Genomic DNA, 24,537 nt, shown 5'->3' with positions numbered 1-24,537 from the left:
GGCCGCAGTTGCATCTATCGCAAGCTTGTGCACGTTTGCAATGCTCAGCCGGGAGAGGCAAATTGGCTCGCTGAGCCTAGCAAGGATTTTCTTGCTCTAGCAGGCTAGCTTGCCTAGCAACGTATAGTAGGAGTAAGGTTTTAGATGCACTACCAAACACACATATCCTTGCTCAGTAAACCTAGGCAAGGTTGGGCAACGGTTGCAAAGTGCCCTTGCTCTCCTCTCTAGTACCTTGCCTTTTCCCCCTTCAAAATAAGTTCCTTGCCTTTGACTTGCTAGCCTGCTGCTGTATGTACATATGGTCATGGTGGAGCCGTGGCGGCCACATGCACACGCGCGCATGTGGTCATAAATATCGGAGGCCGGCAGCATTGCACGTATATGTGGAGAGTCAACAAAGTATCTCAAGTTTATTGGAGAGTCAAAGTATCCCAAATTACTTGAGATGCTTTGACTCCAAGATTCTTGGAATGAGTTATAATTTGGAATGGAGGGAGTACTATCTTAAGTTATATATGCTTATTGTGTGCCACACTATCAACAAGTAGACCATGTATATATATATATGTGTGTGTGTGTGCGTGTGTGTAGGGATGAAGCAATGAGAATAGTGATTACTATATTGAACACATAGCTCAAATGTTCCAATTAAACATGCATGAAACATATGCGGAGGTGCAATGCAAAGTGGAAAGCTATGTGGTTACTAACTACATCTATTACAACCGACCAAAGATTAGCACATGTTTACAGATAAGTATTGTGTTACAAATTTTTAATTGTTAGATATGGCTCCTATTTTTTATATAAACTTTGAATACTTATAATATACCTCTAGAAATTAATAATTAGTCCATATGGAAGTATATGTTGATGGACTAGTTTTGTTAATAGTTGATCACATAACGTATTGGATATACCAAAACTAGTCACAATGTGGTTCGGAAGGAACTAAAAAAGGCACGGTAATCATTTGTTTTCGTTATTATGCTTTTAAAAAAAAAGAAACACCGCCTCCTTCTTCTCCCCAACAAATTTTTCCCGCTTGCCCTGCCCAATTTTTCCCCTAGCCCCGCCCAAATAACCCTTCCATATTTACCAAACCGCATCTACTAAAAGTCTGGTGCCATTAATCATGTTTCCTTGACGTACGTGGGGGAGGAGGGGGCACCGAATCTCGGTTCCTTGTCGAGATGGCGACTGATGATGAAGACAGGAGGCCAAGTCCTCCCCACACCGCCGGCAACCAAGAGACGAATACCGCATGGTCTTTTGAGCAGGATGAGTTTTTGTTTGAACCTCCCCGAACCAGGTATGTTTTTTGAGGCTATTGCAAATCCAATCAAAATTTGCATAGGGTTATATATAGTCCTATCTGATATTAGATGATATGGATACATGACTAGGGTTATAGTCCTATCTGATATTGGATGATCTCGATACATGCTTAGGTTTATATTCCTATCCGAAATTGGAAGATCTGGATACATGCCTAGGATATAGTCCTAGGGTTATATATAGTCCTCTCATGAATACATATATATATATATATATATATATATATAGATAGATTAATATTCATGCGTAATAGTATGGACATTACCTTGGTCAGTGAATGCTTGCATATATGTTTGATTGTCAATTTGTATGCTTATCACTATCTGATGCTTTTGTTGAATGCAGGTATGTTTTTGTATACCTCTGTATGTAATTACATAACTATGTCCGAATTGTGGTTGCAGACTCACTAGTGAGAGGTGGCGTGTAATTATCACTTGCGCCGGGGCACCTTTGGGTCATGAAATTGCCCAGTTCACTTGTGATAGGGCTAATATCACATTTTTAAACTTGGTTTGTATAAAGTCAAAGCTCGGCTACTATGGACGTGCTTCCTTGTACTATAAGGAGCGATGTGGCAGGAACACAACAAGCCTTGTCCCACTTGATTATGACCACCAAATCCTAGCCATGTTACAAAGCAATTCAAAAGAAAGGAAAATCATGATCCTGCTAACAAGGGATCAAGAGACTAACTTGCAGGTAACCATAACTCCCTTGAAGCGATGAAGGGAAACAACTACACATGGACCAAGGACAGAAGAACAAGTTGATGCTTACAAGATATGGCTTCAAAACCTATAGCAGGATCAACCAGACACAGGTAGGTACAATTCCTCCAGTCACAATTTATATAAGCTATGTGTCGGATTATCCATTGCAGTTACATATTCGTTACGTGTAGAATTTAAAGATGATTACAGGGATGAAACCATCAAGACATATAAAGAATCGTTAAGGCGTAAAGAGTATCTTCAAGACATTAGTAATTTCTATTCATTCACTCAGCACTCAAATATAATATTACTTGTGTGAACAAAAAATGTTTAGACCGATGGATCCATTGTATGATATGCAGTATCTTATTTAGATCAGGATGACAATGATGTTGAAAACCTTCCTGATAATGAAGGTCTTGCTAGCATGCAATCAACACCAACACATAGGCCATCTCATGCTCGGCGTGACAAAAAAGTGAGAAAAGGTGTGTTATGCATTGTAAAATTTTTTAATGTAATCTTCATTGCTGCAATAATCTGACCATTTTTTAATTAATGGATTCATAGGAGATTCCAGTGAAGGGTGCAAGCAAGGAGGACGTGGTGCCCTCAAGGGTTTATCAGCAACCATAAAGAGGATAAGAAGCGGCTCACAGAAACTTAAAGTTGAATTTTCCACAAAGCTGGGAGGTCCCATAGGACCTAACGGCCGGTCATTTGTGGATGAAGTTGTAATGTTTACAAGGAAAAGGGCTCCACTTATTGGAGTGAAAAAATGGAAAGACATCCAGGAAAATGTGAAAAAATCTATAGCATCTGACATACTGGTACGTATGATGTTTAATTCTATTGCCTGATTGCTATAAGAAATCTCAAATAGCCAAATACTTCTCCTTTTGAATGTGTTATCACATAAACAGAATAGGTGGGAGCTTGTAAACGTTGATGATGAAAAGGAAAAGATTTGGGCCATCGCGATGGAGCGATACAAAAGATGGAGATCAGCATTCAGTGCCACGTACAAGGAGTACGACGGTTACGCTACAAGAATGAAACACAAGCCAGAAGACATTGACATTGCAGGATGGCACTACCTGATCATGTATTTTGGATCTCCTGATTTCAAGGTCCGATAGAATTTTCTTTTCATCCTTCCATAAATCACATGAGCAGGTAATGCTTGGACATGTTGTATGGTCTTTTTGCATACATGTCAAGCTAACGTGCTTCATTCATGCCATCTTAGAGAGACCCGGATACAGGAGAAGAACCAAGTGATTTAAATCTTTGGTTGAGTACTCATATGAAGAATGGGCAATGGTCAGATGAAGCATCTAAGGCTGTCTATGTAAGTAATTTACATAGTTCACTGGTAACAACATGATTCATAATAATTTTAATGTCCAATACTAACACCAATGCTGCTGTTTAAATTAGGACAATGCATGCCTAATGCTTTTCGAGAGAGAACGCAATGATGATACAAATGCCATCTCGACTGCAGAGGAAAACAATGTTTTCCAAATATCCTACAAGCAAAGTACAGGATGCAAAACCTACAGAAACCATGGTCATGGTTACTTGTCTAAAAATCCATCACGCAGTGAATTGCTGAAAGCTCAGATCCAAGAGCAAGCCCATGCTACAGAAGCGGCCAACCAGAAAAATAATGTGCTCCAACAAAAGGTTGACAAGTTAGAAGAACAACTTGCAAATGAAAAGGCTGAAAGGGAAACGATATTGGAAGAAAAATTGGTATAGATTCAAGAAGAGGAGAATAAGAAAAGGCAAGCACTTAGGGAAGAAATCATGTCAGAGATGCTATCAAAGTTTGCTGAACAGAGAGAAACCCCATTACTTCAGGTAAAAGCAATTTGGATATTTGTTACACACATGAGCATATTGGAATGTGTTTTGTACCTAAATTAGTTCCACCTATTTTTCCTATGCAGACTGACCCACGGAGCATCATCCCAAGTGATGCTACACCAACAGTTGAGAAAAATGCTAGCAAACATAGAACTAGTACAGTGTCTCGAGGTGTTTTTCAAAACAGCAAAAGCAATGTGGTAGGAGGATATATTAGTACACAACAATTACTGAATGGTGCTACAAAATGTGTGCGCACAAGAAGCTAACAGGTATGCAAAAGCAAACCTGATTTATAATCTATGTTTAAGTGCTTCAGTAAACTTAGAGCAGTCTCCTGTGTGCAAATAATATGCTCAGTACCAGACCAGGTGCCCACAAGCACAAGACAAATTATCATGATCAAGTTTGTTTAGTACATACTACAACACTATGAAACCCTTTTGCTGATGCACTACATTCTTTTTTTGAACAGGAACATTCTTCTTCAATGGATCGCACGGGCTCGGAGTCATGCCATGGTTGATACAAGGAAAATCAATGTAGTGCATGATTCCTGTAGCCTACATTAGATAGATTTAGTACTGTTGATCACCCAACACTAGTTATGAACTATTTTCGATTTGGAATATGTATTTGGCACTTTAACTTTATGATTGTAGAGATGTCTTCGCTTAATATTCATGATGATACAATTCATATTTCGGTGAAATCATTTGTTGCACAAACGATTCAATATCCAAATATATAAAATGCAATGCGTTACGAAAACATCTTTTTGTTGCGAAAAGAAATACATCCACCTGTTGCAAAAACAAATAAATGCAACAACTCTAGTTCGTTGCTATAAGTACGTTATTGCAACAATTGTGTATCATTGCAAAACAAATAATGTGCCACAACCTATATTTTGTTGCAACATCTTTTATTGCCTCTATATATTTTCAATTGCACAACCACTTATTGCCACAAAAGAAAAAAGTTGCAATAATACATAATAACCTTCACCGATAATTTGTTGCAACATATTTTCTTGCTTCTAAATATTTTCTATTGCAAAAAGAATTATTGCCACCAAATATGTTTCCATGCAATATAGTTTATTTCCACAAAATAAATTGTGTTGTCGTAGGATTTGTCACAACGTAATATTTTTTGTTGCAAAATGAATTATTACCACCATACATGTTTCCATGGCAATATAAGTTATTTCCATGAAAGCAATTGTGTTGCCATAGGATCTGTCACAACGCAATAGTTTCCGCTGCAAAACGAATTATTGCCACCAAACATATTTCCATGACAATATAGTTTATTTCCACGAAAGAAATTGTGTTGCCATAGGATATGTCACAACGTAAAATATGCATGGCAGTATATTCTATTGCCACCATGTTTGTTGTGGCCAAATATCATATTGCCACAGTGTCTGTCCGTTGCAACTACGTACTATAGCAATGCCTACTTGCGTGGCAATACATACTAATGCCATGGCATCAAACGTTGCATACTTTATAATGCAATGAATGAGTGTGGCAATTAGCATAATATTGCAACAGACAAAAAAAAACGTTGCAATGTGCTATTGCAATGCAGGTACTTGCCACGGCTGCCAACCAACCTGACTTGGTTGCAAATGCTACCTATTGCAACTATTTTGGCCATATTGACATGTTTTTCCTCCGCTGCTATAGGCCAAAAATCTAGTAGTGGACAAATGGGTCCAGGACGAGGGGATACCATCCTGGGTCTGAAAACTAGTCCATTGGTCCTTCTTGGAGAAAGTAATCGGCAGCTCGGACCTTTTGAGGAACGTAGGCATTGCAGGTTCAGTGGACATTATCTCTCGAAGAGCAAGCTTCAGAGACCGCTTAGTAGCAGTACCTGGTGGTCCACCGACGATAACGTTGATGGTATTGGATGGGTTTTGGAACTTGCCATTGTCACCCTTGTCTTCATCTTCCTTGGCCTTGCCCTTGTCTTTAGTGCTAGATGTTTCTGGCAGGTCCTTCATGACTCTGTGTAGACTGAAACAATCTATAGCAGAGTGCTTGTGGTATGGATGCCATGGGCACTGTTTCTTCAGGAGCTCATTGAACGAGGGCCTATCTTGATTCTTGCCGCCACCTTTCTTGGACGACTACAAAATTGCCGTGATAGTATTGTCTAGCTTCCATTTGCGGTTGTGACCTCTCGAGTAGTTATTTCGGTTGTCATTGTTAGGGCGATCGTTGCAGTTCTTGTCACTAGGTTGGCCATTGTTTTGATTATTGTTGTTCTACCCTTATTGCGATTGGACTCGAACCTTTCGATCTCCCTGTGTTCTTCATCTGCCCACGCCTCTACCATGATCTTGAGAGATTTGACATCAGTGGGGCATTTTCTACCGAAGTTTTGGAATAGCTAGTGGTCGTGGAGGCCATTCTGGAAGCAATCTATAACACCGCGCTCTATGATTTCATGATTGTGGCCTTCTTGTTGAAGAAGGGACGTAAGTGTTGGGATACGAGGTAGGCTACACTAGCGCAAATCAAAATTTCTACCGCGTAAAACCAGGAAGAACTGCCGTATAAGGATCACGGTATTACCACTCGACGCACTACTGGTGCGGAAGATGTAGATATGCGTCGATGCAGTGAAGACGATCACGTAGTCGTACGTAGTCGATCAACGTAGTCGTACGTAGTCGATCACGTCAACGTCCAGCAGCTCCTCAGCAGCTCGTCCACGTGCAGTAAGATCGCCCCCGGTGCCGCGGCTCGTCGTCGGCTCGTCGTGGCTCGTCGGCGGCTCGTCGGCGGCTCGTCCAAGTGCTGCAGGCGCAACACCTCCAAGGTATCCACACGTGCAGGGAGGAAGCGTCGCAAGCCGGATTGCTAGATCCGCGAGTCGCAACAGGCGAGGGCGTGGGAGGCGCGGCAAGTGTGTTTCGCCAAAAGGTGTAAACCCTAGGGCGCCCCCACCCCTCTATTTATAGAGGTTCCTGACGGGCCTCTGGGTCCGAGGCCCATTAGTACTTCTAAACCTAATCCAACTCGGATCAGATCCGAATTGGGCTTCCAGCCCCTTAAGTGTGTGACCCTATGGGTTCGGATACGTATAGACATGGCCCGAGTACTCCTACTCGGCCCAATAGTCGGTAGCGGCCTCTAGCAAGACGTGCCAACTCCTATACGCACACGAAGATTATATCAGACGAACTATCACAACATAATATACATGCTATTCCCTTTGCCTCATGATATTTGGTCTAGCTTCAAGCCGACCGCTCTTTCTCGATCCTGTGATTCGGAATCCCTTTGTGGGTTAACTCTTAACCGTACGTAGCATGGCCATGCATTTTCGGATCCGATCACTCGAGGGGCCCAGAGATATCACTCTCAATCAGAGAGGGGCAAATCCCATCTTGATTGACCATGTCTCATAGCATGCTTCTTGACAAACCCGAAAGCTACCTTTATAACTACCATGTTACGGCGTAGCGTTTGATAGCCCCTAAGTAGGTCGATCCACATCTAGAATACATGCGACAATCTCAGGTCTAAGGACAAAGCGTATATATTGTTTAAAGAGAGAACTACTTCTCGTGTTGGGTCAGTCCTAGCACATGTCTCCACATGTGTCCACATTATTAGTTCAACATCTCCATGTTCATGACTTGTGAAACATAGTCATCAACTAATACATGTGCTAGTCTAATATTCATGTGTGTCCTCACATGAACTCCGACTAGGGACAACTTTAGAATAACCATACAAGTAAAGAGTTTCACATACAATTCACATAATTGCAAATCAATTCAAGTAGGTTTTAATGGATATTCAATGAACACAACATACAAATCATGGATACAAATGGAATATCATCATCTCTATGATTGCCTCTAGGGCATACCTCCAACAGTAAGTAACTCCGTAGGGTCTTGCTTTCTTATTGTTTAACTTGAGACAAGTCGATCCTATTGCCAGGACGCGATAGGGTTGATTCCTGATCTTTCGATGAGAGGGCGTGGGATAACTCGATTGGTGGATGGAGATGACGTTCATGGCCCGACTACAGCCTTTCAAGGACGTTGAGCTTTAGCAACCAATACACCACCTCCAAGGTCATTGCGATCTTGTGGAGCACGATCAATCAAACCACTAGGGTAATTCCTGCAAGCAATCGAGGAACAAGCAAGAACAAGTAGAACAAGCAACTCAATTGCAAATATGAAGATAAAAACCAATCCAAAATCACAAAGTTGGGGTTTTGAATCGAGTAGAATGGATAGTCTAGTCGACACACACGTCTACAAGGAAGTAGCAATGGCTAAACTTTCAACAAAACAAAACCCGAGTGTTCCTCATCATGCGAGCTAATGGTTGGAGTAGTGTTGAGGGAGGCGGCTCATTTTGCTCATCCTTTGGTAGGCGTCGCAATGCCTAATGATTTCTTGGGCATCTCGGAGTGCGGTCGGCCAGTAGAAGCCCTACTGGAAAACCTTCCCGACGAGGGCCCTGGACGCCGAGTGTGCCCCGAAAAGGGCCAGGGTGCATTTCTTCTAGCATATGTCACCCTTCCTTCCTAGGTATGCACCGCAGAAATGGGGCGCACACACCAGCCTTGTAGAGGGTTCCGTCCATGAGCTGGTAGTTGCAGCACCATTGTTGCAGTCGGCGAGTCTCCGTGTGGTCATGGGGGGTGTACCGCTCCTCGAGGGAAGCGATGATGGGGGAGCGCTAGTCTTTGCTGAATATGGAAGGCACTTTGTGTGATGTCATGGCAATGTCAGGGGTGGTGGCGCAGATGGTGGCAACATGGAAGAAGACTTCCGGTGGGAGTGGGGTCCCCTGGCGCTACCTTGGCCAATGCATCAGCGGGTTCATTTTCCTCCCTGGGAATGTGCATGATGGTGAAGCCTTGGAATTTGCTCTCCAGGTTCCAGACCACCCAAAGGTACTCCGCCAACTCCGGCTCTCTAGCCTGATACTCCTTTTCCACCTAGAGTGTTACAACTTGGGAATCACTCTTCTGCAGAGCAAGAACGAGTGCCTCGTATTCTATGGTATTGTTGGTGCAGAGGTAATCGAGGCTCCGGAAGCACCGTAGGCCCCGTTGACGAAAGTTGTCGAGACGGGCTCGAGCACCGGGGGACTGGCGACTGGCGTGGTCGGTGTCCAATTGACGATGAACTCTGCCAGCGCTTGCGATTTGATGGTGCTCCGGGTGATGAAGGAGAGTGTAAAGGGCACCAGCTCTGCTACCCAATTGTTGATGCGTTCGATAGCCTCCCGATTCTCGAAGACGTCTCGTAGCGGGTACGATGTTGGGATGGTTATCGGATGGATGGTGAAGTAGTGTTTGAGCTTTTGGGAAGCCATGACCACGGCATATGCCATTTTATCTAGCTCGGAGTAGCATAGCTTTGCCCCTTCTAGGGCCTCGGACACGTAGTAGACCGAGGCCTACTCTTCCTTGCCATCCCGGGAGCGTTCCTCTACCAGGATCGTGCTTACCGTCCCTTTCGCTGCTTCTATGTAGAGCAAGAGCGGAGCGCTCGGGGTGGGGCTGGTTAGCACCTCCGAGTGCTCCAAGTACCTCTTGAGATCTTGGAAAGCCCACTGTTGTTCCTCCGTCCATCGGAACGGGTCGGAGCCTCTGAGCACCTTGAAGAAGGGCAGGCTTCTATGCGCAGACCTGGCGATGAAACGGCTTAGAGCCGCTAACCTCCCGGTAAGATGTTGCGCCTCTCGTACATTGCTCGGGGGCTCCATCTCTCAGATGGTGTGGACCTTTTTGGGGTTGGTCTCAATCCCTCTCTGGGAGACAAGGTAGCCCAGAAGCTTGCCGGAGCGCACTACGAAAGTGTATTTCTCGGGGTTCAGGTGGAGCCCTGTCCGCCGGAGGTTTTCGAAGGTCTCCCGCAGATCAGAGAGGTGGTTTTGCTCATCTTTGCTTTTGACAACGATGTCATCAACGCAGGCCTCCAGGTTCCATCCCACCTGGGCGTCGAACACTAGCTGTACCAGTTGTGCGAAGGTGGCTCCCGCGTTGTGGAGACCAAAGGGCATCCGCACAAAATAGTATGTTTCGAACGAAGTAATGAAGCTAGTCCAAGGCTCGTCGTCTTCCGCCATCCACAGCTGGTGGTAATTGGAGTATGCATTGAGGAAGTTGAGCCACTTGCTTCCAGTAGTAGAGTCCACAATCTGATCAATGCAGGAGAGGGGGAAGTCATCCTTCGGGCACACCTTGTTGAGATCAGTGAAGTCGACGCACATGCGCCCCTTGCCATTGTTCTTCTTCACCAGGACTAGGTTGGCAAGCCACTCCATGTGGATGACCTCTCGGATTATGTTAGCATCTAGCAACTTGCGCACTTCAACACGAGCCACCTCCTTCCGCTCCATCGACATCTTCCGAACTTTTTGCTTGCGGGGCATTTTCTTGGGATCGACATTGAGGTGGTGCTGGATAAGGTCCCAGTCAATTCCCTATAGATCTGAGGGGGTCCACGTGAAAACATCCTCATTTTCTCGGAGGAAATCAAAGAGTGCTGCCTCCATTGATTCTGGGAGGTCAGTTGCAAGCTGCACCATCTTCTCGGGCTGATCCGGCCAGAGTGCCATGGTCTTGAACTCTCCTTTGGGGCAGGCCTTTAGGAGGAACTGTGTGGATGACGGTCCCTCGCTTTCCTCAGGGGGTGCTGATGCTAGCTCGTTGACCTCCCACTTCCCTGGCGAGTGCCATGGTCTTGAACTCTCCTTCGGGTTTAGCATTATTTTCATATGTACGGTTGGGTTTTGTGTACATTCATATCTTCTACTACTTCATTTTGTTTTTTTGTTTATTCGATATTTTTTAATAGCTGCTTTTAGTCTAATAGAACATATTATAGTAAGTCTTCTTTTTTATTTTGTGTATATCAATAAGAAAAATATTAGTTAAATTATTAAGCCAACACCGCATACAAAACATGTGCTATTGTGCTAAGATGGTAGGATACTAGGATCTTGAGTTCAACTCCATGTGGACATGTAGTGGACGATCGGTGGGTAGCTTGACGTGCATTTTACTATTTTTCGTATCTTTTCCACACTGGAATGAAGTGTCATAGATGGTTTAATGCATTATTTCCAACCTATTGAGTTCTATGCGACAACATTTTATCTGGTAGGTTTTTAGCCGACATCACTGAGGCCGCATTTTTTATGGCTCGAAAACTTTCTGAGATGACCCTATATGTTGTAGTGTCTTAGCCACTTTCTATAATTTCCATATCTTGTGGTGATGTGATTAGGCTTGCTCCAACCAAAATTAACAATTTATTTGGTTTCATGGTCAGAGTGCAACTAGTTAAGCATATATTCCAATTATTATCATAGTTTTGCACCTCTTTCCCCCAATTGGCGTTCACGAGCTTAATTATGACTTTTAAAGTCCGCCATCGGATCCTAGGACTCAAACATGAACACGGAGAAGGTGATGGAAACAACAAAGATGGAGACACGAAGTATGTTGTATGTAGGAGGAATGGGGAGGGAGATTGGAGAGTGAAAAATTTATTGAGCTTGGAAGACCAAGTGGCCGATCACTATAAAGCTCGAGAAATTGGTTGGCCTGCTAAGGTGTGATTAGTTTGAGGATCGGTCGAGCCTGCATCGTTCTATAGATACTGGCTCCAGCTGGCCAGGCTCCTTATATGCAACATATGTTTAATTGGTTGGTGTTTGTACGGAGCTGGCTAACTTGAGAATATGATTGGTTGCCTGCTCAGCTATGTTTTCACAATCTACACACGCTTTCCAAGAACTCATCGCTGTGTAGTCAGAGCTTAGTTAGTTAGAGGTTAGCTTTGAGGAACCGAGCCTTTAGTGCGTATCTCGGGAGCCAGTTAGTGAGTGAGGCAAGGAAACCAAAGGCACATTTGGTATGCTGGCTGGCTTTAGCCTCGTCTGGTTGGGCCAGGCGCGCCTTGCCAGCGTCGGCTAGCCAAATTAGCTCGCTTGAGGTGGCAAGGAAAAACTGGAAAACACAAGCTCCGAGGTCAGCTTGCTGCACTTCCAAACGAGGGCTCACATCAATTTCTTGCCTAGGTAGGTAACACAGTAGGTAGCAAAGGTTCCAAATGTGCCTAAAATCACCGTGTCCTGAGCCTGGCTGTGCGGGGCCCCTAGCGTTTGTTGGGCGCCAAAAAGCCCAAAACCCAAAGGCCGGCCCAGCCCTGCTTGACCCATCTAATCCCAACCCCCCGCAGCATCTCGGTCTCGAATTCTCGGGCCGTCGGGCGCAGAGGGGCTTCCTCCAACAGTCGTCGACCGGTCGATCCAAACGATTCCCCTCCCCATCCTCCTCGTCGGTGGACCTCGTCTACTCCGCCGACCGCTGCTCCCCGCTGCCCCCTCCCTCGTCGTCGCCGTCATTCTCCTCCGCAGCTACTGGGGATCCGGATCGGCCTCTCGCGGTGAGCCCGCCCTCACTGGTTCAGTTCCACTCCTCTTCTCAATCCTCGAGCAGCCTGAGGCATGGGTGCCTACCCTTTGCTCCTCGATTAGATAGACTCGCCCGAGGCGGGGTTCCGCTACTCACCTACGGTGCTGGTTACTTGAGGTGATTAGCTGCGCGGCTTTGGTGATCTAGGGAGTTTGTACTGTGCTTCGTGCGGTGCGCGCCGCGTGCTTGAGCCAATTATTGGAACTGCATCCAGCAGCTGCTGCTGAGGAGTCTGGCTAGTCCCGTCCGGTTGTTTCTTAGTATGAGACATCTGGCTGATTGATTCGAATTCTCGGAAGCTGATAGATCTTTGGGGTTGATTGGGCGGGGGAGGGGGAGTCATGTCTGCGCGTGATACGGATATTATATTTGCTATTTTGCAGTCTGCCTCTGCGTGGGTTGTTAGGTTTTGTTGCAGCGTTTCCTGCGAGCTCCATCTCTTTGGCCCTACTCGTGGTTGAAATGATGTTCTATTTGATCTTCTTTTTCAAGGTGCTGGCGTTTCAGTATATGATCTTGCAATAACCTGGTGGCAGAGTTTGCGGGGTTGGATCTTGTCCTTTTTGCGTTGTAGATCTTGATTGTTAATTAGAAATCCCTGACGATTATGCTGTTTTCTTCTCTAGGTACCCCTTGTTTTGTTACTTTATCGTGCCAACAAAGGTGTTGGAAAACCTGAAATTTAAGTTCACGAAAAAACGGTGTCAGGTATTGTCATGATGTTATGATGATGACTGGTGTGGCTTTTCAGCAACGTGGTTCTTTGTTTCATGGATATGTTTCTGATGTCAAAAATATGCTTCCGCCATACTTTAGCTTGCATTCACCATTGTGTGGGGGCTTTAGTTTTCAGAAGATATGCTTTTAGTTTGTTGTGAACATTCTCGCTGTTGAATTATTGGATATGCTCAGCCCTATCCATGATAAAATATTGGATGGGATATGTAACATAGAATGGTGATGGTACATAGAAAGTATGAAAGCATGTCACTCGTCAAACTATTCAATTAACATGCCTTTGATAAGAAGAAAAGCCAATGACTTCAGATGTATTGATGCACTTTCTCTTTCTAACTTCAGATGGAGAGAACAATTAATTCCCTGACATACAAAGGATCAATTCCCGATGCAATTAATGAATCAAGAAGAGAGAAAAAGCTCTTTGTAGTGTACATATCAGGTGATTTTTCCTCCACTCCTTCTAGCTGGTTTATAACCTTTTAAGAATATTTGTGCCACTCTCTTATTGAAAGCCTAATGATGAAAGGCAATATCCATGTCAATCCTGCGCGAATAGGAGGATTGGTAGTTAACACCTTTTCCATTCTTTTTAGTTTGGCCAAATTAATTAAAATGCTTTGTTAGTTCTTTTGCCAAACTCTGATCTTGTTTCCTTCTTGTATACATATTACTAAATCAGCCATGTTCCTGAGATACCTCTCTATAATTGTTTTCCTAAGCTATGTGAGTTTACCCATGTCTGGTGGACCATTAACCTAGTTTATTTCTTTTATTGAAACTGAGGTAAAGTTACGCTTTCTTTTCAGCCAGCTGAAGCAATTTCCCATTGTATTTTTTAATTTTTGACAACTTGTAATCAACAGAAAAACTGCCATGTATGACCTTGACAAGACATTTTTCCTCTTGCAATTGTTAGGCTCTAGGATGTCAGATAATAAGATATACTATTATGGTTCAGGTTTCATGGTACAATTTTTTTCATGCGCAGTGGAAAGTTGACTGGACTTGAAGTTGATGTAGTTCTGAGGCTAGATTGTGTTGTCATGGCCTTTTTATTGTCTGTGCCTGGCTCAAGTTATCATGTTGCTGTAGTTTCCTTCTGCTTCCTTTGCAGTTTTTGCTTTAACAAAAGTTCCCTTATAGGCAATATACAACGCTATCGTGTATAATGCTCTAATTCACATACTGGTTTGTGACAGTCCAGCCTATTGATTGAACACCATATCTTTGCTCAATTTCAGGAGAAGATGAGGCTTCGAGTAGTTTGGAACAGTCAACGCTGGTTGATGAAAATGTAGGTTTTTTTAACTGTTCTTAGAAGTTTCAGCAACATTTCTATTGTGGTGTTACATATGAATGTTATAACTTTGCTCATGTATTTGTCTTTTATTTATACTGTCAGGTGGTAGAAATGATAGGAAGATGTTGCATCTTCTTGCATCTCGAACAAGGCAATGTTGATGCATCACAGTTTTCAGCTATCTGTATCCTTTTATGTTTCTTCTGACACATTAATTTATGCTCCAGATTTACTGTGTTAGAGATGATGCCCTCTTGGTTTGATACTCTACCAATTTTATGATAATATTTACCTATAAATTTTGTTGAGGCCTTCCCCCCAAAATGAAATGTGCTTACATATTTTTTAGTATGTTTATTTTGGAAGAACTTATTATTAAAATTGCAATAGATGTTTAACTATTGTGACCAACTTATTCTTGCATGCATAATTTTCAAAATTTCCTGGCAATAGGTGCAGAAGTCTAGCAAAGTGATCTGTCATAAATTTGTCTCTTTGCGTTAGATTGACCTGTTAGAGTGTGATCTTTTTATTTGTAATCATGGAATACCTGTATGTTGCTTGAGATTAAAAAGGATCACAGTATATCACTAAACCAACATATAGTTTGGTTTTCTTGAATCTTTTTTCAGCCTACATTCCTATAAATTAAGCTTTATTGCAAACCTTTCTTTGATACCCGGGACTGGAGAGTAGAAATGAAAAAATAATTAACATGCTCCAGTTGGCAGTCGGCACAGCTTCACACTGCTTCCTGGTTCATTTGCACTATTTTTTTTCTCTCAAAGACGCAAGAGAGCTGCATATCTTTGTATTAAGAAGGAGAGAAAAGTCCAATTACAATAACATCATCCCACCTTGGACTAGAGTGAGATGTGTGACTGAAGAAATCAAAAAAGGAGACCTTACAGAAACAAAAAAAACTCAAAGGACCTGACCGAGCAAACTAACCAAACCTCTAGACCACAATCCTACCAAGGTCCAGGGCTGCCTGCCCCTTGGCTCCAGCCAGTAGCCAAAGATGAGATTCATCCTTGAAGGCCTGAAGAGCAACCTGAACGCTAGGGCAGATCCATCAAACACACAGGCATTTCGGTGTTTCCAAATGCTCCATGCTTCAAGAATAACAAGGGAATTAAATCCCTTTCTGTGCTTGATAAGGCCTGTTTATTGAATCTACAAAGCAATGGCAGAGTAGGTTACAGCTAACTCGCCCTCTCCTTGAGAGGCTTTGAGATTAGAGATAAACTACTGCCTAATCTGAACTAACCGAGAGATCCTGAACATATATGACTTTGCCTAACTAACTTCCAAATATCTAGCCGGCTACTCTAATCCGGCAGCTAACAAACTAGCAAACTTATCTAAGAACTCCCTGACTTCCTGGACTTATGCCTACGCTGGAACTTCTTCCCGAAGAAGGTGTCCACAACACTTCCGCCCCCCTAGCAGAAAAGCTCATCCTCGAGCTTGAATAGCCGCTACGGAGATCCAGCTTGGAGAAGAAAATTGCGCCCTTGAGCTCGTCCAGGAGCTCCTCCACCACTGGGATTGGGAACTTGTCACGAATGGTCTTCAGGTTGAGGGCGCGGTAGTCAACACAGAAGTGCCAGGTCCCGTCGCGCTTGCACACCAGCAGTACTGGCGATGAGAAGGCCGACGTGCTTGCCCTGATGATCCCTTGCTCCAACATCGCTTGGCATTGGGCTTCGATTTCGTCCTTTAGCAGCTACGTGTACCGCTATGGCCGGACTGCCACGGGAGGTGTTGCCGGCAGGAGATGAATGCGGTGGTCGAACACCCGTGGGGGAGGGAGGCCCGATGGAGTGGCGAACAGGTTCGCGAACTCTTGAAGCAGGAGGGCTAGTAGATCGGTGGCGTTGGTGAGCGCCAGGTGGGGTGACGGCCATGCGTTGACACCAACCCACTTGACACGATGGTCCTGGTGCCAGAACGCCATGGATAGCCTGTTGAAATCCCACAGAATTCGCCTGAGGGTGCACAGCCACTCGCACCCAAGGACCAGCTCGTAGTCGTCGAGCGGGATGACGAACAGGTTGATGCAGAATTCCTCCTGGCCGATGTGGACCACGACGTCCTTGCAGATGCTTGAGGATGGCGCATGGTCGCCGTTGGCGACGTTGACGGTGAGACCCGGGCACGGCTCCGAGGTGAGGCCGGTCCTAGCGGCGGTGTTCTCGGCGATGAACGAATGGGAGGACCCTGAATGCACCAAGGCAATGAGGCCAATGGCGTGGACGACGGTAGCAAGTTGCAGGGTGGAGCTTGACTGGATGCCGGTGATTGTGTTGATGGAGATCGATGGCTCATCTTCGGACGCGCCATCAGAGGTGTCGTCCACGCTCTCCAGGTCCATGAAATAGATGCCTTTCATGGAACATTGCTTGGCGTGCTCACGGGAGAACTTTTTCGGGTAGTTGAAACACAGGCCGTCAAGGCGGCACTGTGCCATCTCCTCCGGCGAGAGGCGTGTGAAGCGCGCGCCGGCAGGAGGGGTCGGCTTGATTGGCGCGCCTGGCGTTGGCAGTGTAGAGCCGGTTGCAGCAGTGGGGACCGGGGACTTGAACGCTAGTGGATGTGGCATGGTGCCTCAAGCCAGCGAGCGGGCGGCGCGCACCGGTGCCCGTGATGTGTTGTCGGCCACCTGGATGCGGCGCTCGTACGCTCGGGCGAGTGCCATGGCGTCTTCCAAGGAGTTCGGCTTGTGCATCTCCACGTCGATGCTCATGGGCGGTGATAGACCGGCGGTGAAGATGTCAATCTGTTGGCGTTCAGTGACATTCTCGCAGCGCGCTAGGAGCAGATGGGTGAGCTCGTTGAGGGGGTTGCTGCGCACCGGGGGCCCAAAGCGCTTGTTGACGCCGTCCACGAATGCCGGCCACTCTGGGACGCTGTGGTTCTTTTCATGGCGATAGTATCATTGGCCCGCTGCGCCCTCCAGGTAAAACGACACCGTCCAGACCTTCTGGTCCTCCAGCGTGCCTTGTGAGCGGAAGAATTGCTCACACTTGTGCAGCCAGCCCAAGGGATATTCGGTGCCATCATATTGTGAGAAGCGGAGCTTGTGGACCGGCTGTGGTCGGTGGGGCTGCTTGCCGTCGGCGCCAGACGAGGAGGACGACGAATCAAACCAGCCTTGCTTCTCCAGGACCTGCGTCTGGACGTTGCTGATGGACATGGGGAGGCGGCCCTGTTCCTGGCGGACGCTGCCCAGCTCCATGTCCAACTTCTTGCTGATGTTGTTCATCTTGGAAATCATCCGCTCGATAGCTTCATCGAAGACCGCCTGGCTGACGAACTCATCTCCCATTGGTGCTGTGGAGCAATTGGTTGGCGGTGGCGGTGGCGGTGGCGGCGGAAGGGTGAGGATGGGGGTGGCGCAGGAAAGCTAGGTCGCAGGAAGGAACAAGCTGATACCAGAGAGATGATAAGGCCTGTTTATTGAATCTACAAAGCAATGGCAGAGTAGGTTACAGCTAACTCGCCCTCTCCTTGAGAGGCTCTGAGATTAGAGATAAACTACTGCCTAATCTGAACTAACTGAGAGATCCTGAACATATAGGACTTTGCCTAACTAACTTCCAAATATCTAGCCGGCTAATCTAATCCAGCAGCTAACAAACTAACAAACTTATCTAAGAACTCCCTGACTTCCTGGACTTATGCCTGCACTGGAACTTCTTCCTGAAGAAGGTGTCCACAACAGTGCTGTTTCTGAATTTTCCTCAAGGCTTTTCTCCACCAAACTTCAAAGGAGCTGTCCCTGCGGGTTGGCACCAGGTTGGGCAAGTTTAGAGGTTCAAGAATGCTAAACCAGAATTGGCACGCAAACACACATAATGTAAGCATGTGCTGAACCGTCTCATCCTCCTGGTCACAGAGGCTGCACTGCTCGGGATGAGGAAGCCCTCTTTTCGCCAAGCGATCAGCAGTCCAGCAACGATTGCGGATGGCCAACCAAATAAATATTTTGCATTTACCCGGAGCCCAAGATTTCCATATCCGCTTCCAAGGTTCAAAGGGGATGGAGCCGACCAAGAAGGCCCTATAAGCCGACTGGTAGAGAATTGGCCAGCAGCTTCAAACTTCCAAAGGTGCCGATCAACAGAGTGATTCAACACAATATCTGTTAAAGCATCCAAAAGTTGCAGGTACTCTGTCAGGCCAACCAAACTGAGTGCTCCTCTAATATCAGCTACCCAAGTGTCATCCAGAAGGGCTTGGGCCACTGTCCTTGTCTTCCTTATCCTCGAAGGGACACACTTGTGAATTTCAGGTGCTAGCTCTTCCAGAGAACAGCCATGTAGCCACCGATCGGACCAAAATAAGGTGTTTGCCCAGCCCTTCACCAATAGATGTTACGACCGAGATGGCAAACATAGCCAGGCTATTGGTGTGGACTGGAATTTCTAGAACAGCCCATGGACGAGCAGGTCGAGTCTTCTTAAACCATAACCACCGCATTTGTAAAGCCCAACCCATGACTTCCAGGTTATGGATTCCCAAGCTCCCCAGATCAATAGGTCTGTTAACCTTCTCCCAAGCCACCAGGCAACAGCCACCATTCACCTCCTTCCTTTCCACAGAAACCCTTTCCTGATTTTGTCGATTGCTTTAACGAACCATTTTGGGACCTTGATGGCGACTAGTAAGTATATGGGGATGGCAGTGAGGACAAAACATACCGAAACAGCTCGACCAGCATCTAAGCCTACACTACTGTATCAGCTTGTGTTGGACCTATGTTCATGTTTTTTCTAAGCACGCTCTCTGGAGCTCCAGTCCATCCTGCATTTCTAAGGTGGGGATCTACCACTGGCCTATGCCATGGCCCCATCTCAGGTGCAAACCACACTATACCATGCACACAGCTAAATCAGGTTAGCTGCCATTCGATTCTGGATTCACAGAGTGTGATGTGTCTAGAGTGTGCATCCATGCCAAATGTGCCAATGACACAGCATGCAGGTGTCGGTATTTGAATGATTATGGAATTTGCATTCCCCAGTCATTTGAAGACATGGGATTTGAAGACACTATTATTGAAGTTTAAAAATATGGCATGTGGGTTTTTCTGGGATTTGTTGGAAGAGAATACAAGCAAGTTTTTTGGAGGTTAATTTCTTATTTAGAAGAAAGCTTTCGGGTAGGTGTTGGAAGGAGAGGGGGCTTGTTGCCTAGAAGGAAGGCAACGGAGGGAGAGATAGGTATAATTTCTTTCAGAGTTGATTGCAGGAATTTAATTTCCTTGTATTTCTCCTTTTTTTTGTTTATGATTTTCTTGGTTAACTAGTGCCCTATCTTTATTGACAACAAATTCAGCTATTTATGTCCAGCAAATGTTTTCATTTATTGTCATTTGTCAGCACGGTATCCTGCATTCCAGAAAGTTAACATTTGAACTGTTCAAATTCTAATATGATTTACTGCTTCGTCTTAGAGAAATGTTTAGCATGCTAAACAGTATCTTATAATGCAGCTTTTTTTGGGTAAAACGACACTTTAAATGACACATTAGTTAATAGGAGCTACAGCTAAACTAATGACGATCTCTTGGGACACTTAGGACCGCCTAAGATCTTGTGTGTTCTAATTAATCTTTTCAAAATCATCCTTAAATATCTCAATCAGATCCCCAGAAGTCTGTGCCAAGTATATCTGTGATTGGACTGAATGGAGTTATGCTATGGAATCATGGTATGTGACTATAACATAACTTAAAACAGAAAAGATCATCTTTCCTATGTAACGGTTTTTAGATGACTGCTAATATGAGCCTTTTCTTAGAGGGACATATCAGCTCTGAAAATCTGAAAGAAAGCATCGAGAAAGCTTGGGGCGCCCTTCATCTTCAGGTATTCAAACCCATTATATTTTACATCTAGTCTGTTGCAGAAATTGTTTCATGATACTGATCATGTATCTCTAGGCATTGCCTGATAGTTGACTCATGTATAAGTTCTGTCTGTCCTTGACAAATGGGGCACCTTAAAGCCTTCTTGAAAATAACTCCTGGCTTCCTTATTTTCAAACTCAACTCTTTCCTTGTGAGTTTACAGATAAATCCTGTGAATTTCCTTGACAGAACCAGGTTTTTCTATTTTCCTCCCTTTGCACTGAATCTTGGGAATTTGTCCTTTTGAATCTGTTTCTACTTAAAATCCTGCACATCACTTAATTAGTCATTTCTGATAGTTGAGGATTAGTTGCAAATTTATACATTTTAACTCAATTTCATCGATAAAATAGCAGATAATATGTCTCAATAACATCATGAACACTAACAGGCCTTGAGAACTAACTTGAGTTAGATCTATAAACACGCTAATACCTTCCTCTAGTGAGGTGTTGTTTGATACCTCTTTGTATCTGTCTTTTTGGGTCCTTTCATGGTTTATGAAGTGTCGCCTAGGTGTCCAGGCATATCCCCAGTGCCATAGAATGCCACAAGGGTTTAGTTACGCCACAACGCCTAGGCATCGCATACAAGGCGTCCAGGCCTCTGAAATACCACTGGACGCCACAGCCCCTGAAATACCTTGGTTCCTTTGTCTATTTCACAAACTAGCTGATGATTCAAACCTTTGTCCATGTCCCGAAAAAGGGGCATTTGATTTTCTACCAGTGTCTTTTTTTTTTCTCGAACACGCAGGAGAGCTGCGTATCAATATATTAAGAAGAATAGGGGTTTGAGAAACCCAAGGTATTTTCTACCAGTGTCACCGACACGTGTGATCATCTGATATCACTGAAGGTGGGCCAGAATGGCAAATTGTGTGCCACTCATATGATACGGATGGCACAATTTTCAAAACGCCCCTGAAAAATCTTTCCATTTTGCCTTGAAACTGTAGGTGTGCATTTAGAGGTGGATCATTTTTCATGTGCATGGGCCAGAATGTTCATTCATTATCTATTTTCTACTAATTTGTTATTACATCTGGTTCAGTTGTTCAAGACATGGATACAGTCATAATTTGCTAAGCAGACATACTATAATAGTGATAAATAGAAATAGAAGAACTTTTGAGGACTAAATCTAACACTGTTTCATATGATAAATAGAATTACTGTAAGGTATAATAGCTGCCAAAGCATTAAAAGTTTGGTTGCATTTATGCTATCTATTTTTGATCAGAGGTTGTAACATCATTTTGCTGTATAATGAATAAAAATCAGGCAACTCATTTAGGGTTTGTCAGGATAATTTGAATTTAGAGTATTTGGCCAAATCCCCTCAATTAGTCAGGAAATTAGTACATTTTCCCAGCTGTCAGAGGGATTGACCCCCAAATGACCACTATTAAAGAGTTTCGGTATCTTGTTCAACTGTAACCAGTTACTCATCATCATGTGTGCAATCATGTTACGACGCGCAGAACTTTCTCTTAGTAAGATCATATATTTGAGATAAAAATAATGATATCATATCATATGATTTGTGTTAGTCTGTTTACCAGCTTTTTCGACTACCACTACTGTGCTCTTCTAAAGATGTATACTTCTGAATTGTTTTAGGAGACAGCAGCAACCTTGTTGACAGCATCACTTGCTTCAAGAAATGCTGAATCTGTGAATACTACTACTGCTTTGCCTCAACAAGGAGGCTCTTCTACTTCAGAAAATCCTTCTGTTTCATCCAGTGCACCAGACATTTCTGGAGCCAGTGGAGTTGCTGATTCAGCTGAATTGGTGTCACAACTACCTAGTAGCACCAACCATGATGTAAGTTATTTTTTCAGTCTGTATGACCTTTACATGTAATGGAGATTTTGTCCCAAATGGTACATTAGCTAATCTGATAAAACATGGCTTATTCAGGAACTGATTGAGATAAAAGAAAAGAAAGGCAAGGGCTCAAAATCAGATTCAGGTGATAGAAGTTTTGAGAAGCTAGAGTCAGCATCTACTGAAATTGAATGTGATTTGCCTGTTAGTTCAATGGGGTCAAACACGGGTAGTTCTATAGATCCAAAAGAAGACACTACACCATCACTAAAAAGAAAGAACAAAGATGATGGAAGTCTCGCTGCCGTTCCTATGGTGGCAGCTCCTAGTACAATCATTAGTAGAGGAGTTTCTTCCCAGGTGCTTGTGGAACAAGATATCACAACTTCTAGTGCCCCTGTTGAACCTGTTTTTAATTCTGCGAAATCAGATGATATTCAGCTTAGCATTCGTATGCCCAGTGGAAATAGACTGGAAATCGAATTGACAAAACAAGATGTTTTAAGGAAAGTGAAGAATTTTGTGGATGAAAACAAAGGCAGTGGGCTTGGCTCATATGATCTCTCTCTGGTTTACCCAAAAAGAATTTTCTCTGAACAAGGTACCGATTCTTCATTTCTGGTAGTCATTAATCGTTTTTGCATCAGCTTGTAGTATTTTGCATTCTCGGATTTTGACCTGGTAGGCATATTTGTCAAGACGAGCAGCAAACAATTTTTTTTCTTGTTCTTTAGCATTGTTTTCAAAACTGGACTGGACACAGTTGAACCTAGAAAGAAAGAAACAGAAAACCAGAACCTCTTCTCTAACTTGGTTTCCTTGAAAGACAGTCCATTCAACCTGTCATTTAACCCATGAACCAATTGTTTAAAAATAATACTGAGTGCATGGTGAAGTTGCATTTCAAGGGTGCCTCCTGTTTTTTTTCATTTATATATTTTTGTTTTACATGACAATCATTCCCCAGAATGTTTCCTGCATTTATAATTCTCTCTTTTATTGTTATATTGTTATTTTTTTATCACTGCAGAAGTTTTTGATGTCTAGTTAAATTGACAACAAAAATCTTGTTCAGATATGGAAACCACGCTATGTGAGCTGGGTATTCAAAACCGTCACGCTATGATTGTTGTTCCACATCGGCGGCCTGTTCAGGTATCAAGGCTTCAATCATCATCATCGTCATCACCTTATCATGCTGGTGACAGTTCAGGTGGTGGAGGATATTTCGGTTACTTGAGAACCATCATGTCTTACGTGAATCCCCTCTCCTATTTGGGGGGAAACACCACTACTTCAAGGCAAGAGCAAGAGCCAAATGAAGGCCCACAGCAGCTTGGTATGTTTTTCTTATTCCACCCTATGTCCAGTCAAGATTTGGATTGAGAATGATTGCATAGGCATTTTCATTTAAGCCTTTGCAGTTCTGTCATTTCTGATCTAGGCAATTATCTTTATATCTCTGTGAAACAGGCCACCGATCTGGTCCATGGAGTGAGCGCCATCCTCTTCCTGGTAACAGAGGCCAAGAAACGACTGATGAGAGCTCTGCAAACATGCTGCGAAGGCGGGCCAGACCATTTGGTGCCAATGTCCACACTCTTGGGAGCGAGCAGGGTCCATCTGATGATCGAAATGTTTTTTGGAACGGGAACTCCACAGAGTTTGGAGGTGATGACCGGAAATAAAGTGTGATACAAGGTATCAGAATCGAAGTTGGTGGGGATACCTGAAACAAATGCCACGATAGGGTCACTGAGAACCTGAGGTGTTGAATATGGTGGCAAAATTAACCTCTAGTTGTAAAGCTTACTTCTGTGGAACCTTCATAAATATATGGTTTACGGTCGGTAGATCAGTGTACTTCATTGTATAGATATCCAGAGATTAATCCTGAACTGCTTGGTTCTATTGTTTGAAAAGCATTTGTTTTAGCCTTTGCTACGAACAAAATCTGTAGCGATTATAACACATGACAAAATAGCTTCTAAACTGAGTGATTAGCGTAATCCGAAAAGGTGACACTTGACGTAGATAAGGCAAGGGACAGCAGGTAATGTGAGGGGGAGAAATGTTGATGGGCATAATTAACCGAGACCGAAGAACCGGACCGAACTAACCGGACTGAAACCGACAAGAGCAAAACCAAGAATTTCGGCCATCAATTCGGTTCCCAGTTTTTAATAACCGAAGTTGTTATGGTTAACTCGGTTATTGGTCCCGGTTAACAGAATTAACTCCCAGTTTTTAATAACCGAAGTTGTTATGGTTAACTCGGTTATTGGTCCCGGTTAACCGAATTAACTGAGAAAACCGAATATGAAAGAGGCCTAGTAACACATG

General features: G+C 44.0%; 1 protein-coding gene across 3 annotated transcripts; it reads left to right on the top strand.

The window, feature by feature from the left end:
* Window positions 1-12,200: 12,200 nt before the first annotated feature.
* On the top strand, window positions 12,201-24,166 carry LOC101755503 (plant UBX domain-containing protein 11). Of its 3 annotated transcripts, XM_004979121.2 has the most exons (12): window positions 12,201-12,375; window positions 12,897-12,950; window positions 13,031-13,112; window positions 13,485-13,584; window positions 14,387-14,439; window positions 14,548-14,629; window positions 20,098-20,163; window positions 20,254-20,321; window positions 21,985-22,191; window positions 22,288-22,795; window positions 23,270-23,533; window positions 23,668-24,166. In XM_004979121.2, exons 4-12 carry the CDS (start codon window positions 13,485-13,487, stop codon window positions 23,880-23,882), a joined length of 1,563 nt encoding a protein of 520 aa, XP_004979178.1. In that variant the 5' UTR covers window positions 12,201-12,375; window positions 12,897-12,950; window positions 13,031-13,112; the 3' UTR covers window positions 23,883-24,166. The 3 variants fall into 3 exon arrangements, with proteins under 3 accessions (XP_004979178.1, XP_004979177.1, XP_004979175.1); XM_004979120.2 differs by lacking the exon at window positions 12,897-12,950; XM_004979118.2 differs by lacking the exons at window positions 12,897-12,950; window positions 13,031-13,112.
* The last annotated feature ends 371 nt before the right edge of the window (window positions 24,167-24,537 follow it).

This window comes from Setaria italica, chromosome VIII (genome assembly GCF_000263155.2).
Source record: "Setaria italica strain Yugu1 chromosome VIII, Setaria_italica_v2.0, whole genome shotgun sequence".
In the NCBI taxonomy this organism is placed as follows: domain Eukaryota; kingdom Viridiplantae; phylum Streptophyta; class Magnoliopsida; order Poales; family Poaceae; genus Setaria; species Setaria italica.
This window is presented reverse-complemented; position numbering and strand designations above follow the sequence as displayed.

What these genes read in the sequence shown, in the direction of transcription:
- LOC101755503 (XM_004979118.2), top strand. Translation starts at nt 13,485, where the DNA reads ATGGAGAGAACAATTAATTCCCTGACATACAAAGGATCAATTCCCGAT. An exon ending in CTTTGTAGTGTACATATCAG is followed by an intron (nt 13,585 to 14,386) that starts GTGATTTTTCCT and finishes GCTCAATTTCAG; the next exon opens with GAGAAGATGAGGCTTCGAGT. An exon ending in AGTTATGCTATGGAATCATG is followed by an intron (nt 20,164 to 20,253) that starts GTATGTGACTAT and finishes GCCTTTTCTTAG; the next exon opens with AGGGACATATCAGCTCTGAA.